Below are 14,715 nucleotides of genomic sequence, written 5' to 3'. Positions count from 1 at the left end.
ATTGGGATCTTTCTTTTTTTAAAAAAATAGTCATTTAAACTATAAATATCCTTCTAAGCACTACTTTAGCTGCAACTCATAAAGTTTGATGTGCTGCATTTTCATCATTTTCATTCATATTGATATTTTTAAAACTTTTCCTTGAGATGCTACTTCACATCCTCTAGGATGGCTATAATTTTAAAAAAGACCTACACTAACAGTTGTTACTGAGGATGCAGAGAAACTGGAACACTTATATCCTGCTAGTAGGACTGTAGAATTGTGCAGTCACTTTGAAAAAGTTTAGCAATTCCTCCAGAAGTTAAACGTAGAATTACTATGTGACCCAGCAATTCAACTCCTAAGTATATAGTCAAGAGTATTATAAACATAAGTCCACACAAATTAGTGTACACAAATTTTCACTGCAGCATTAATCATAATATTCCAGTAGTGGAAACAATCCAAAAATCTATCAACTTGTGAAAGGTTGGGTGCAGTCAGGGAAATATTCATTCAAAGTGAGAGAGCTAGTCAAGTCCTGAAGGATAGTGTTTGGTTTGGGAGAGTGAAAGGATGAATATATCCTAGGCAAGGGGATAGTGTGAGTAAAGATGTACCACTATGAGTATTCACTGTGAGTCTGGACGTTGTAGAGCCATCAGGTGGCAAGTAACAGACACCTAATCTAAACTGACATAAGCAATAATAAATTGAATACTCACAACTGAACTATTTCCTAATGTTCCTCCCAATCATTCCAGATGGTAAGATCCAAAGTATCAAAGGCAAATTAAGTGTGTTTTAATGTTTACAAGGAAGTCAAGATATATGGACATATGGTCAGAACTCTAGCTCTAGCTCAGCTCTTATTCTTTCCACATACTGACTTCATTCTCAAATAGGCTTTTTCTAAGCATCAGGAAAGATAGCTATTAACAGTCCCAAGCCTGTCCTTCCCTTAGAGACTTTCTGGTTACACATAGCAATTCTTAGGAAAGACTTGTCAACTTTTCCTGAGTGACTCACCCATCACTGAAATAATCATGTGATCTAAAGGCTAAAATATATTGGCTGGGCATAAATATACTGCCACATGCCAATAGGGAGAGCAGCCCAGTTAAACCACATGGGAAAGGTTTATCAGAGAAAAGAGAACTTCATTTTCCAGAGACAGAAGGAAGAGATTTTGGGGAAGTAACAACACCCAATGCTTAGTACATAGAAATTTGAGTGGACTGTCCTGTTGGAATGAACATTTTCAATTTGTTTCAGGGTCACAAGAAATAAGGGAGGAAAGTTAATTCATACTAGATTCTGGAAGATCTTGAGAATAAGCGTGTTTTTATTTTACACTCTTTTTAAAGAAATAGTGATGCTCTTAAAGTCATTTTAAAGAGATTCATCTAGCAGTGGAATAAATAGCAGTAAGTGAGGGAAAAGAGGCTGGTGTCTTAGGGGGTTACTTCAAACATCTAGGGTTGAGGTGACAATGCTTTAATTTTTTGCTACTCTTTTCTAATTTTCTTGAAATGAGATTATAGGAAATGATAGTTGGAAAGTATTTTATCTTTCAAACATTTGAGGATCTCTTTGTAGTCCAAAATGGTGAACTATAATGAAAGTGTCATGGACACCTGATGTTAGGCATTTGTTCAACATTTTCAATTATATTACTCTGCTAATTTATAACCACAGAATTTAAAAACTACCCTAATGGACTATTTGCTGAATCAGCAGAGCATTTGGTGTGACCCTTCAAGAAAGATAAAGGATGGCTTGGCTTTGGTCTTTCCTTACTCATTCAAATGCTCCTTCACTAATTTCTTCCACAAACATGCATGGACCTTTGAGTACCTAATCCAGGACAGATCCTGCCCTCGGATGACCCTTCTCTCTCAAGACAATAAATGGCAAGCCATTCATGGCATCCCAACAGGACAGGAATTCCTTCCATGTAGGTGTTATTCAGATTCTCAGATGAGGAAACTGAGGCTCAGACAAGTGAAGTTACTTCTGAGGATCACCTGTCTCAGGAGGGAGGAAACCCTGACCTTCAAATGACAAGATTGCTGCCACATTGAGCAATTGCAGTGCTTTTTCTTTGGCCTGGAATGTGCTTCCTAGTACTTTTATTTTTTTTACATTTTTTATTGATTTATAATCATTTCACAATGTTGTGCTAGTACTTCTATTCTTAAGGACTATTTCTCATCCCCAGGGAGGCCTTCCCAAACTGCACAATCTTCAGATCCAGCCTCCATTATCATCTCAGCCCCTTGTTTTTTCTTTAAAGCAGATACTGTATTAATATAAATACGTATCAACTTTCCCAATTGGACTCTCAGCTCGAAAGGGCAGTTATGTTCTTCTTTGTCTCTCAGTTCCTATCCCAGCACCTGAATAGTGGCTACCAGGAAGTAATGTGTAGAATGAGTGAGCAGGGATGGGGATGTGTGATGTCTCAGTGCAGCCCTTGGCCCACTGCAATTCTGAGTTTTGTCACTAGATGGCAGGGTTGACCTGTAATTTCTCTTTGGGAACTTGCTTAGAGGAGGATGATCCTCAGGGTGCCTATCTTTCACTAGCGCTCCTTGGAAGCCAAACTGAGCAGCCTGGAGGGATACAAACCCCTCTGCCCACCATCCCATTTTTCTTTAAATAGTCAGTTGGGGACCAGGTGTTCGTGAGTCAGTCTAACCTGCTTACTCTGGGTCCCCCATGAGTCTGTTCCCCTACCTGTTGTAGGAAGCTCTCATTCTTGGTTCTCTTTCTCTGTCAGGGGAGTTATTTCTTAAGGGCTAGGGGTCCCATTTACATTGCAACACTCTGATCATCTTTCCAACATATTTCTGGTTTTTAAGTACCTTTATTACGGCCACTTAACAGCTGGAGGACTGAGGCTTACAAGGTGAGAGCATTTGCCTAAGTTACAATACTCAGATCAGAATGAAGTAGAATCAGGAGTGTGTATGTCCTCTTCCTTGTCCTCCCTCCTGCCTTGGGTGATGCGGGGGGTGGCTGGTGACTGGGCACACAAGGGAATGTGGAGGAGGAGCAGCTCGCAACTAGCTCGGCCAGCTGTGGCTGCAACTAGTCTCTTCCTGGCCTTTCTGGCAGAGAACATCTTCCTTAACCCCCTCTCCCTCACATTACATTGCCCAGCCACTCTCTTCCTACTGGACCTTCCTGTCCAGAGGTAATCTCAACTATATCTTCAACTTCCCCTTCCAGAGACGTGATCATGGGCATTGGCTGGGTTCCCGTGACCTAAGAAGGTATCAGCTTGGGCATCCATAACAAAATAGCACAGAATTGGAGGCTTAAACAACAGACATTTATTTTCTCACAGTTCTGGATGAGAATCCAAGACAAAGGTGTCTACAGAGATGGCTTCTGATGAGACCTCTCTGCAAGGCTGTAGACAGCCTCCTGCCTGTTCCCTGTGTCCTCTTGTGGGATTTTCTGTGTGAGTGCACAGAAAGAGGCCATCTCAGAGCCCAGAACCAGCCAGGGACACCCCTCTTCCCTTCCTGGCTCTCAGGCTCTCCCATGAGGCTTGGCTGGAGGAATCCCTGATGCTACGTATGCTGACAGCGGGCCCACTCAGGGCATTCATGTCCCCCTGTACACTGATGTGGACATGCAGACACACCTACTGTGCCAGTTACCAAAGGATTCTTGGTGCCGATTTACTGTTCAATGTATGCTCTATGATAAACCAGAGAATTCCTTTAAGCGTTTCTCCTTTAAAGTGAGCGCTATCAGCTTTCACAGTAGATGGCACTAGAGAGAAGCTGCAAGAAAAAGGGACCTCCAGTTTCTGGATGGGACTTGTGGGCTTGAGAATATCCTGAGAGCTCTTTCCCTGCCAAGCCCCCAACAGGCAGTCCCTCGGTGAGTGAGCCAGCGTGCCATCTAGACCTAGTCTAACTGCAAACTTCGCGCAGCCCTCTCCGCGGGGCTGGGAATCGCAGGGCCGCAGCAGGCTTTTTGGCCTGCACAGCGGTCCTGATTTCCCCTGTGCATCCCCCAGCCCTGAGGTGTGTCCCCAGCAATCCCTCTTCCTTCTGAAGCAGCAGCTCTCTGCCCAGGACCAGCACGCCCCAGGCCTGCTGCATCTGCCTGCACTCCTAATGCCCAGCCAGAGTGGCCGCAAGCTCTGCTGGCCTCCCTGCCTCTGCTCCGGAGGGTTGAGTCCCACGTCCCATGGCTGCAGAGCAGCTCTGGCCAGGCCAACTAGCACAGTTTGCTGCCATCCGCTGGATTCAATTCTCCAGTAAGGTCTGAACCATAGTGAGTGTTCTCATATGGCAGTTAGTTTTAACCATATTTTAAGAATTCTTTATACTAAACTTTCCTGTTTAAATCATTGTGTGGTTTGATATGAGTTCAAATGCACTTGTTTATGACTTAAATGAAGGTGTTTTAACTTGCTTGCTTATGACAAAGACAAAAGAATTATTTTTAGAAGTAAAGTTGTTCTGATATAAGAATGAAGTAAGCTGTGTCAGGATGTCATCATCTCATCTGTTGTCTCTGATAACTGCTCAGTAGCTCAGTTGCTGAAGGGCCCTCTTGGGGGCTTATCAACAAAAAACAGATGAAGAAGCATCTATGGTGTGGGGACATTTAGACTCTAGGTACCCAGAGTTTGTGAGGACCATCCTCTCTGAGAGTTTTGGTCTGAGCAGAACTGCCATTTGCTGATCTAGCTCTGAAGACCTTAGGGCATTAGCTCCCACCATAGTAGAAGTGACTCTTCCCAGCGGCAGAGAAAGCCATGCAGTGACCCTTGAAGACCATCTTGCCCTCCAACCCTGGCGCCATCATTCCCTAGCAACGTGCTCTGTAACAGGGGACTCTCACTCTTGTGCTGACAGCTGGACATCAGCTTTTGGTTAGTGGAGCCTCCTCTCCCAAGAACCTCTTATGGGTTTCGGGTATGTTATTTCTTTATTGGCTTATTAAGAGACATTACTGTGTAAGCTATTGGCTTCTGAAATTTCTGCAGTTAACCTGTGTTAAAGAAACCATTGGCAAAAACAATCTCAGTCTCTAAGCATAATTTTCCCCCAAACAAAACTCTCTACGTGTTAGAGAGAAGCAGCCTCACAGGGAGGATGCACTGGTGGTAAAGATACAGCAACTCTGGGAGGGGGAGTGAGGGAAGGGAGGGGGAGTGAGGGAAGGAAGGGAGCAGAGAATGTCTGAGAGGACTCTGAGATCCAAACGTGTTCCAATTTCTGTGGCAAAGGAGCAGGTCCTTGTTGACTTAAGTTCCAACATTCCTTTACTGCAGCTACCCACCTACCCTGTGTTCAGGGCCATGCCCTAGGCAAGCTCAGACTCCATCATGCAGGCAGATGTGACAGACTCTTACCTCCCAGCCCATGGCAAGTATGACCTATGAACTCTCTGATGTACCTTGTAAGATGCTATGAGTAAATATATTTGTCTTTGTTGAAAAGAAAGCCCATGATATTTTCATATTCTCAAAGCATTCATGAGCAAAAATGAGCAATTGGAAACAACAGTGTAAGTAGAAACGAAGGACAGAAAGTTTGAGAAGATCAGACATTGGCCACAAAGGATACTGATGATAAAGAAAAACCATGTGACCACTGTCAGCTGTCTCTCACAGCCAGACTATGGCATTCTCTGCTGACCATAAATAATTTCACAGAACACCAACATAAAACAAGATCATTCTCTTATGAGTGTGAAAAATAACAAACAGAAGCCTCAATTAAATAGAGTTGGGGGAGCTCTCATGCCCTGTAATGACAGCAGTGCCCAACAGGGAGAAGGACTCTCCTTTCTTGGCAAGGACCCAGCCAACAAAAAGCCATGGTCTCTTGTTTACTATAGCCCCCCCAACTTCCTTTTCTTTTCTATAAAAGAGACCCTTCCCTTGCTGTATGGGACTTGTATACGGCCTGCCATGATTGCAGACCCTGAGTTGCAATGCTCTGCTGATCCTGAATAAATCCCTCTCTGCTGGAGCAATATCTGGCAGTCTATTTATTTCAGGTTAACAGGAGACACAATGACCATTCCAAAATTGTATCTGGACACAGATAAAAAGTCACTCTATGAACCATAAAAATGAAAACATGTCCCTCTCCTGGCTACCATGACTATCTGCTGTTCTTTACAAAACATAGCTTTGCCTTGTCCTATTCCTCTCTCCTCCTACATAAAATTTATTATGATAACTCAGTGATGGAATTGCTTCATCTTATTTGCAGCATCCTATCTAGTGTCGACACCTGTTCCTTAAGCCTTTCCCCAAAAGCACTCAATGGAATGCCAAATCCCACAAAAAAATCCCCTCCTGAAGACCTGTTACTGAGAAGTCATATGACTCACCACTGTTTGTAATGTCCCTATTGTAGTAATGTGAAAAAAAATCTAAAAGACTTTAGGGGTGTTTCTGGTAATCTTTGCCTGGAGGGCAGTCTAACACTTCTCATTTACTGGAAACACAGTGACATCACATCCCTGTGGGAAAGAGGACAAGATTCAAAATCTTATAGATGTGAAAACTGAGGCTCAGCCAGAACACGTGGTCTGTCTAAACTCATAGTCATGAGCTCAAACCAAACCTTCTGGTTCCAAATTTCAAACCATACCTCCCAGATGGGGTTGCCCAAGAACACTACTTCCCAAGGTAGGAAGACTACTGTGCTGTCATCCTGGAGGCAGTGAAGACCTTGTCTTAAGCAGGCTGGCATGGTGAACTGCATGCCATGTGCTCTAAGTGTGGACCATAAAGGGGCATACCATGGCATAGCCAAGACAGTGGTGTCCTGATTCACAGATGAAAAAACAGAATCTGAAGGAGATGGAACTTGGCCAAGCTCATCCAGCCAGGAAGTGGCTGAGCTGGGATTCCATTCCACTAGAGGAAAGGGATGTGTGTGTGTGTGGTGGGGCAGGCAGTCCTCCTACAGGTCAGAGAGGCAATGTTGTTGTCTAGAGGGGGTGCCAGGGTGGAGGCAGTTCTAGGAAGAGCTTAAGGTTCAGAACAAATATGCACAGTTGCCTTATCAATGAGGAGGAGTGAGGACTGGGTAGTCTGGGGCTGACACACGTGGAGAAGTTTATCTCATGATGGGAAAGACCTCCTGGAGACTCTGGAGAACAGGAAGGACTCATAGCTGCACCAGGAGCAGTGACTCAATCAGACTGACTTCGCACCTAGAAGCCCACACCTTCCCAGCTCAGTTACAGGAAATGTCAGATCCAGAGGACAGCTTACTGACCTCTGGACTAAGGGTTCAATAAAAAGCACAGTGATCAAAGCCAGCATTTCCAGTGTGACCTGGAGTCAGCTGCCTTATTTCATCTCCTGCCAGTTTGGAGTAGGAGCAAGGGGAAAGTCTGGATACTAAAGAGCAGGGAAGAGAGATGAACAAGTTGCCAGCAGCCTTTTTTAGACCCTGGATCTCCTGGTCTCTGTCACTGTGGCTCTGTACCATCCTGGACATCTTTTAGGCACAGGGGATGGGTCAGCAGAAAGTAAGGAAACCAGACCCTCCACAAGCCAAGGACAGTGTAGTTGGAAAGGACCTGGAAGGGAATCCCATGCACTTTCCTTCTGGTGTTTGGAGGCCTATATGATACTTCACCACATGGCTCTGCAACCTCTGTTTGAAGCTCCTGTGATGGACTCCTTCACCACCGAAGCCACCATGACATCTATTAGAAATGCTGTCCAGAATTAAATAAATTTTGCTTCACTAAGCTATTGTTCTATTACTTCTAGATTATCCCTCTTGACCACTGGCACATGATTCAAGCCACTTTTTTTTTTTTAACAACCAGTAGTTTAATATAAATACAATCAGCATAGAAAAACTCAAAACTACGCATACACCAAAACCAGAACACCAAGTGGGGGGTGGGCAAAGGCACATTTCTGATCTTTTGACTTAGCCAGTCTTCAAATAAAATCAACAAAGAAGACAAGTCAAGCCATTTACCCACAAGATACTCATTATACCTCTGGCAATCAGTTGAATGGCACCCAGACAGTCAAGTCAGAAACTTGTGTGTCCAAACAACTTCCTTTTTCTTGCTCACCATTTCACATCCAACCAAACTCCATCAACTATACCTTGTATATGTTTCTCAAATGTGTCACCTTTTTGATACAACTGCCATTACCCTAATTCTGGCCACCACCATCTGCTGTTTAGACGACAGTACACACTTTCTTCCAGCTCTGCTTTTACCCAGTTCTGCTCCCCTCCAACCTTTCTCCACATTTTAGTCAGTTTTTGAAAAATTCAAATATGATCATTCCTCTTCTATTGGAATTTGTCTTATGACCCTTGGGAGGAGATCCAAAGTCCTTCACATAGTTTGTAAGTCCTATTATCAACAGGCTTATATCTCATCTCTCACACTTTTGGGTCTCACACTGTAAAACCAGTCAGACTGGACAGCATTATCTGCAGGAACCCAGCCTACTCTTTCTCACTTTTAAGCCATTGCACAAACTATTCTCATTGTTGCACAACTTGGACAAAGCTCTGAAGGAAGCAGGGATGGTCTTTGGATCACTCATAACATCCTTGAGATTCCCTTTGGAAACTTTTTCATTTGAAATATTTTTTTTCTCACAGACAAGTGGAAAAAAATAGTCTAAAAAAACAAGGTTCTCATGTACCCTCATCCATCACTCACCAATGGTAGGATATAACACACCAGAGTACAAGAGTCAAAACCAGGACATTGGAATAAAACAAAGAGATAAGGATTTTATTTGGATTTAACCATTACTTCCCTGCATTTTTCTTGGTGTATAGTTCTATGAAATGTTATCACAATCATGGGTTTGTATAATCACCACAATGAAGATTCAGAATTGTTCCATCATCCGAATGAAACTTCCTTGTGCTACACTTTATAGTTACACCCTCCCTGCAGCCCTGCTCACTGCCAACTGCTGACTGTTCTCCATTATTTAATGTTGTCATTTCAAGAATACGATCTAAAAAGAATCACAGAATTTGTAAACTTTTGAGATATTTATTTTACTTAAAACACGATGCCCTTGAAATTCATCCAAGTTATTATATTAATTAATAATCTGTTTCCTTTTTTGTGAGTTTTCCACAGTTTATCCATTCACTTGTTGAAGGACAGTTGGGTTATTTCCAGTTTTTCTGGCTATTAAAAATGAAGCTTTCAAAAATGTGGTACTTACATTTAGTGGAACATTATTCAGACTTAAAAAGGAAGGTAATTCTGATACAGTCCACCTCATGGATGAGCCTTGAAAACATCATACTAAGTGAAATAAGCCAGTTATGAAAATAAATACTGTAGGATTCCACTTACACAAGATGTCTAGAGTAGTCAAATTCATAAAGACAAAAAGTAGAACAGTGGTTGCCAGGGGTTGAGGGTAAGGGTGGGGTTGGAAATGGAGGACATTTTTTTTTTTTGGTGGGAGGAATTATTTCTAATGGGTACAGAGTTTCAGTTAGGCATGATGAAAAAGTTCTGGAAATGGATAGTGATGGTTGCCCAACAATGTGAATGTAATTTATGCTGCCAAATTGTACACCTGATAATGGTCAAAACAGTACATTTTATGTTATCTATACTTTCCTACTTTTTATTGTGATAAAATAAGATAAATGGCTAGAATATAATATTGTGTGTCCTAAGTAATATGAAAGAAAATAAGGTAAGCTAAGAGGATAGACAGTGGCAACAACTCAGATAAAGCTATCAACAGAGGATTCTCTGAGACAGGAATATTTCAATGGAAGACAAAGAGCCCGCCAGCGGCACAATGGAGGGGACGTTGAGGCTGGGAGGGCGCCCAGTGCAGAGCCTGAGGCAGGAGCAGTCAAGGTGTGCTAAAGGCAGCAAGGCGTCTGCTGCACCTCCACAGATGAGTGTGTGTGTGTACACTGGCATGTCTGTGTGTACGGCCAGTATGCACAAGCGTGTGGGTGTGTTCGTGGGAATCTTTTTTGTTTCTCTGTTGGAAACAAGCATTTCGGCATGACTAATCATGTGTGCCTACTTCTGGCGGCTCAGCAGTAAGAACTGCCAAAACGGATGGCAACTGGAAGGAGGAACTGTACAGTGTTAAAGAAAACAGCCACCAAGCACAGTGCCAGAAGCCCCTGGGAACTGCTCTTAAGAAGAGTTGTTCATTAATCTGGGGTTGAAGGCCAGGCCTCTGCTGTCCCTGTTCACAAGGCTGACTAGGCCTTGCGATACCAAGTCCAGCCTCCTCCCTCACCCTGACACGTCTGCCAGAGCATCCTGCTGGAGGGCCAGTTTCCTCGTCACTGCATCCCTGCTCGGAAGAAGTCCCAGTGATTTCTTTCTGGTAAATGGATCTGGGGTCTTATATCAAATGTCTAGGGACTTGACATGATCTGGGGGCCTAGAGGAGACTTTCTGGGAAGTGGATGTGGGCAGGTGGCAGGCAAAAGCCGTGCTGAGGGTATCTCTTTCTCTGATTATGCTGGGGCATCTGTGACTCTCCTGGGTTCAGCTGACCATTTGCAAATGAGACTGTGCCTTTGTTTTCAAAAAGAGCCAAGAAGGATTAGACCCTTGAGGCTGGGCTGCTGAGGTTTCCTGGGGAGGGACAGCTGGTAGAGAACTCTGAAGGCAGATGAAATGTTTGAAAAGACTGAGATGGAGAAATAGAAAGGTTTTCAAGGAAGGTGGTCTAATGGCAAGTGGTTTTGACTTATAGAACACACAAAACTCCTGCCAGGAAGTAGAGAGGGATCAGGCACCCTGCCAGGGACAAGATAGTGAGAAATTTCCAGAGAAAATTCTCCCCTTTGCAAGTGTCTCTTGCAGTGGGAAATAAAACAGCAAGAGGAAGCACACTCAAGTTAATTCTGGCTGGGTTGGTAAGGAGTAGTGACTCTGGATCATTAGACTGCAGCTCAATGCCTGCCACTGAGTAAATGTCGGTTAATTGGCCCTGGAGAGCAATGGACTGTCCAGATATGAGGATGGGATACTGGTGTGCAGGTGACAGATGGGCTCTGAGGGGAGAGGTAGGGAGAGAGAGAGCTCCTACAGATCCCTGGGTCTCCATCCGAGTTTACCTGGTAAACTCACAGGCATGAGTGAGCTAATAAGCAATGTGTAGGCCTATTTGCTCTCACAAAGGACAAAGAGAGCACACTCATAGCCTTCCAGCAGTAACACTAGAAGCCCAGGCACTAGTGACCCCTCTCCCCACGACAATGCAAGTTGTTGTGCCTAGCTTTATTGAAGTATTAACCACACAATGTCATAGCAGTATTTACTTTTCCAAATCCCTTTTCTGGAGGCCAGGAATGGGTCATCCATCTCTACAATACCTGTGCACAGTATAGGTTATACAGAAACATATATATATGTATGTATGTATGTTACATAGAAAGTGGGCATGTTTGGAAAATATGTGTTGATTAACGGAACAAGATGAGATAACCATCCTTGACTTTTCCCACCCCAAGGTGAGGACCTTGTCCCTGCTTCCATCGCTCCTTCTCCTCCTCCTGATTGTGGTGACAGCATCTTGCACAGAAACAGAAAACTGTGAGAATGTCCAAAAGACTTGCCCTGTGATTGCCTGTAGTTCTCCAGGCATCAGCAGCTTCCCAGGCAAAGATGGGCATGATGGTGCCAAGGGAGAAAAGGGAGAACCAGATACAGTTTGGGCTGTTCTGTCTCTGTGACTCTGTCTCCCAGAGGAAGCTGCCTGGAGATGTGAGGTGGGTAATGTCACACTCATGCAGCTTGTACTTCTCTCAATGCCATATTATAATTCAAAACAGAGATACAGCTCAGACTCTCTGGCTTCCCAGTCTTCCACACAGGAATTGGTGACACACAGTGTCCTTCTGGCTCAGGGAGTTGACTCTCAAGGCAGACCACCTGATGGGACAGACGAGGCTTTTCTTCTATGGTCTTTGGAAGCAGTGGCTCGGACAAGTTAGCCCTGGATCAATATCTCCTTCCTCCCAGGAAAGGACTGGGCATCAAGCCTTTGGAGAAATCGAGTAGGAACATGAATATTGAGTCCTGTTTTCTTTGTCCTCCAACAGGCCAAGGACTCAGAGGCTTGCAAGGCCCTCCTGGAAAGGCAGGGCCTCAAGGAATCCCAGGGACTCCTGGGTTACCAGGACCAGTGGGCCAAAAAGGAGACCCTGGAGATGATTTGGGTAAGGTGTTTAATGCAGCAAGGTTAGGCTGAAGGCCCCAGGGTCCAGGAACTCTGAGTACCATGTGGGAGATGCCCCTTCTCCTGCTGCCTCCTGGGAAGGTGCCCAACTCTGCTTCCTGACCAATAGCCTCAGACTTTTCTAGGTTACTTAGAGCCTCAGGAGATTCTTATCAGTGCCTGACTACAGACTCACAAACCCTCACATGCCTCGTAGAGGAGCTAAGCCCTGGCTCTCCCTCAGTGGAATCAATCCAATGTGCAGCTCTGGTTCAAAGAGGAGAAAAGATTCTCTATGTGTTGGACTTGCTATGCCTATTTTCACAACAGCAGTAGATACATGGTATGTCAGTTATCTTTTACTTCATGAGAAACAAACAGACAAACAAAACGACAGCCATTTATCTAAATCACAATTCTGTGGATCAGCCAAGTGATTTCTTTGCTGGTCTCAGCAGGACTCACTCGTGTGTCTGTGGTCAACCGATGACCAATGGTCTCACTTACGTGGCTGGTTACTGTTTGGCTATCAGCTGGAGTGATGAGGGTAGCTGAGTTCTAAGATGCTTTCTCAACAATGCTCTTCCACTCTGCTTTAATTTTCTAGGTGACCATATTACCCTGGCTGCTTCAGAAAGAGCAGCCCTGCGATCAGAATTGGACCATATCAAAAAGTGTAAGCCTTCTTTCTTACTTTTCAGGGTGCTTGAAGTTTGGGAACGTGGAAGATAACAAATTATTTCTTGAACATATATAACTTTCTAGCACCTGGATAGGTGATTTTCATAGCCTGATCTCATGAACTCCTCACAACAAACTTTTGGTAGAAATAGAGGCAAAGGGAAACTATATAATTTACTCAAATGCACAGAGCTAATATGTGGCAGAGGCAGTGTATAAACTAAAGTCAGAGACCCTGATTCTGTACTCTTCACTATCAGGGTACATATGCATCATGAAAATGGGACCTTATGCCCCTTTCCCTTTGTTATGCTGATGCTGAGAACTGGCAATGGGGCTTAACATGTTTCTTTTCTGCCCTCCTGGCCTGGGACAAATATTCTCAGACATTTTTATTTATTTTCAAGTTCTTAGTGGAGTAAAACTTAAGAATCATAAATTATATGTATTCGAGCTCTGGTCCAAAAAGACAAAGGCCTGTGTTCCAGTTTGTCTCTTCAGATTAGGGCTTCCAGATTTAACAAAGAAAAAGACAAGACACCCAGTTAAATTTGAATTTCAGGTAAAGAACAACTAATTATTTTTAGTATAAGTATGTCCCAAAATTGCATGTGAAATACTTATACTAAACAAAAATTCATTGTTTGCCTAAAATTCAAATGTAACTGGACATACCGTATTTCATGTGGCAACTCTACCCTAGAAGCCTTTATCCAAACAAATACCTTGAGCTGGGCTTAAACACAAGCCAGTGTCATCCACATTTTCCCATTTTAGGGCTGATCTTCTCTCAGGGCAAACAAGTTGGGAAGAAGTTCTTCCTCACCAACGGTAAAAAGATGACCTTTGCTGCAGTGAAGGCTCTGTGTGCCCAGTCCCAGGCCTCTGTGGCCACCCCTATGAACGCTGAAGGAAACAAGGCCATCCTGGAGTTAGCCAGTGCAGAGGCCTTCCTGGGCATCACAGATGAGAAGCCTGAAGGCCAGTTTGTGGATCCGACAGGAAGGGAGTTAACCTACCAAAACTGGAATAGTCATGAGCCCAACAACGCTGATTCTGGGGAAGACTGTGTGATCATCTTGAAAAACTGCAAGTGGAATGACATCACCTATTCCTCCTCCTTCTTGGCTGTCTGCGAGTTCCCTGCCTGAGAGAGCATGACCCTCGGGTCCTCCTGTCCCTTCATTCATCTCACAGGTCCACAGTCTGATTTGAAAGAGAAGTCTATATCAATTTCCCACACCCAGTATTGACTTGCCCCTTAATGGAGAGTCAGAGAAAATGAGAAGAATGGGTTGAATGATGAGACATGGAAGTGAGAAGTGAGAAGAGACTCAGTGGTGTAAGAGTATCTGGTTCAGACCCAATCACTAATAATAATCACAACCAACAACAACAACAAAATAATAATAGTGGTAGCAGCAGCAGCAGTTAACAGTATTAATAAAACATTTTAAATGTTTACTGTGAGTCAGACCCTACATTATAGGTAGAACATTAATTAACTAATTTAATTAGGCTGTTTACTTTTGTTTGAGTAGTGTTATCAGATGTACAAAAATAAAATGGATTTACTTTTCCATTTACTCTAAACACCTGTGCTCCATTGAGTCTTTCTCTTTGGGGTGAAGGCTCCCCTAAATTACATCCCCCTAGCCCAATTTCATAGCTTTTCTGCCAGTCCCAGGTATTAATAGAACCTATTTTGTTGTTTTCTTTCTAAACTATTTTATTTTCTTTTTTAATGAACTACTACACTATATAAAGAACATAAATATCAAGTGAATAGATTAATGAATTCTCACGTGTCTATACCCCATGTAACCATCTTCTAGATCAAGATACAGAAC

The 14,715-nt window shown here is 43.5% G+C and overlaps 1 protein-coding gene across 1 annotated transcript; it reads left to right on the top strand.

Annotated features, from left to right (window-relative positions):
- Window positions 1–9,793: 9,793 nt before the first annotated feature.
- On the top strand, window positions 9,794–14,335 carry MBL2 (mannose binding lectin 2). The gene is made up of 5 exons (XM_010971305.2): window positions 9,794–9,901; window positions 11,478–11,667; window positions 12,066–12,185; window positions 12,792–12,860; window positions 13,643–14,335. The coding sequence occupies exons 1-5, from the start codon at window positions 9,794–9,796 to the stop codon at window positions 14,014–14,016; spliced, it is 861 nt and encodes a 286-aa protein (XP_010969607.1). The 3' UTR covers window positions 14,017–14,335.
- The last annotated feature ends 380 nt before the right edge of the window (window positions 14,336–14,715 follow it).

This window comes from Camelus bactrianus, chromosome 11 (assembly GCF_048773025.1).
Source record: "Camelus bactrianus isolate YW-2024 breed Bactrian camel chromosome 11, ASM4877302v1, whole genome shotgun sequence".
Taxonomy (NCBI): domain Eukaryota; kingdom Metazoa; phylum Chordata; class Mammalia; order Artiodactyla; family Camelidae; genus Camelus; species Camelus bactrianus.
Note: the sequence above shows the minus strand (reverse complement) of the source record. Positions and strands in the feature narration are given on the sequence as shown.

What these genes read in the sequence shown, in the direction of transcription:
- MBL2 (XM_010971305.2), top strand. Translation starts at nt 9,794, where the DNA reads ATGGAGGGGACGTTGAGGCTGGGAGGGCGCCCAGTGCAGAGCCTGAGG. An exon ending in CTGCACCTCCACAGATGAGT is followed by an intron (nt 9,902 to 11,477) that starts GTGTGTGTGTAC and finishes TCCCACCCCAAG; the next exon opens with GTGAGGACCTTGTCCCTGCT. An exon ending in CAAGGGAGAAAAGGGAGAAC is followed by an intron (nt 11,668 to 12,065) that starts CAGATACAGTTT and finishes TTTGTCCTCCAA; the next exon opens with CAGGCCAAGGACTCAGAGGC.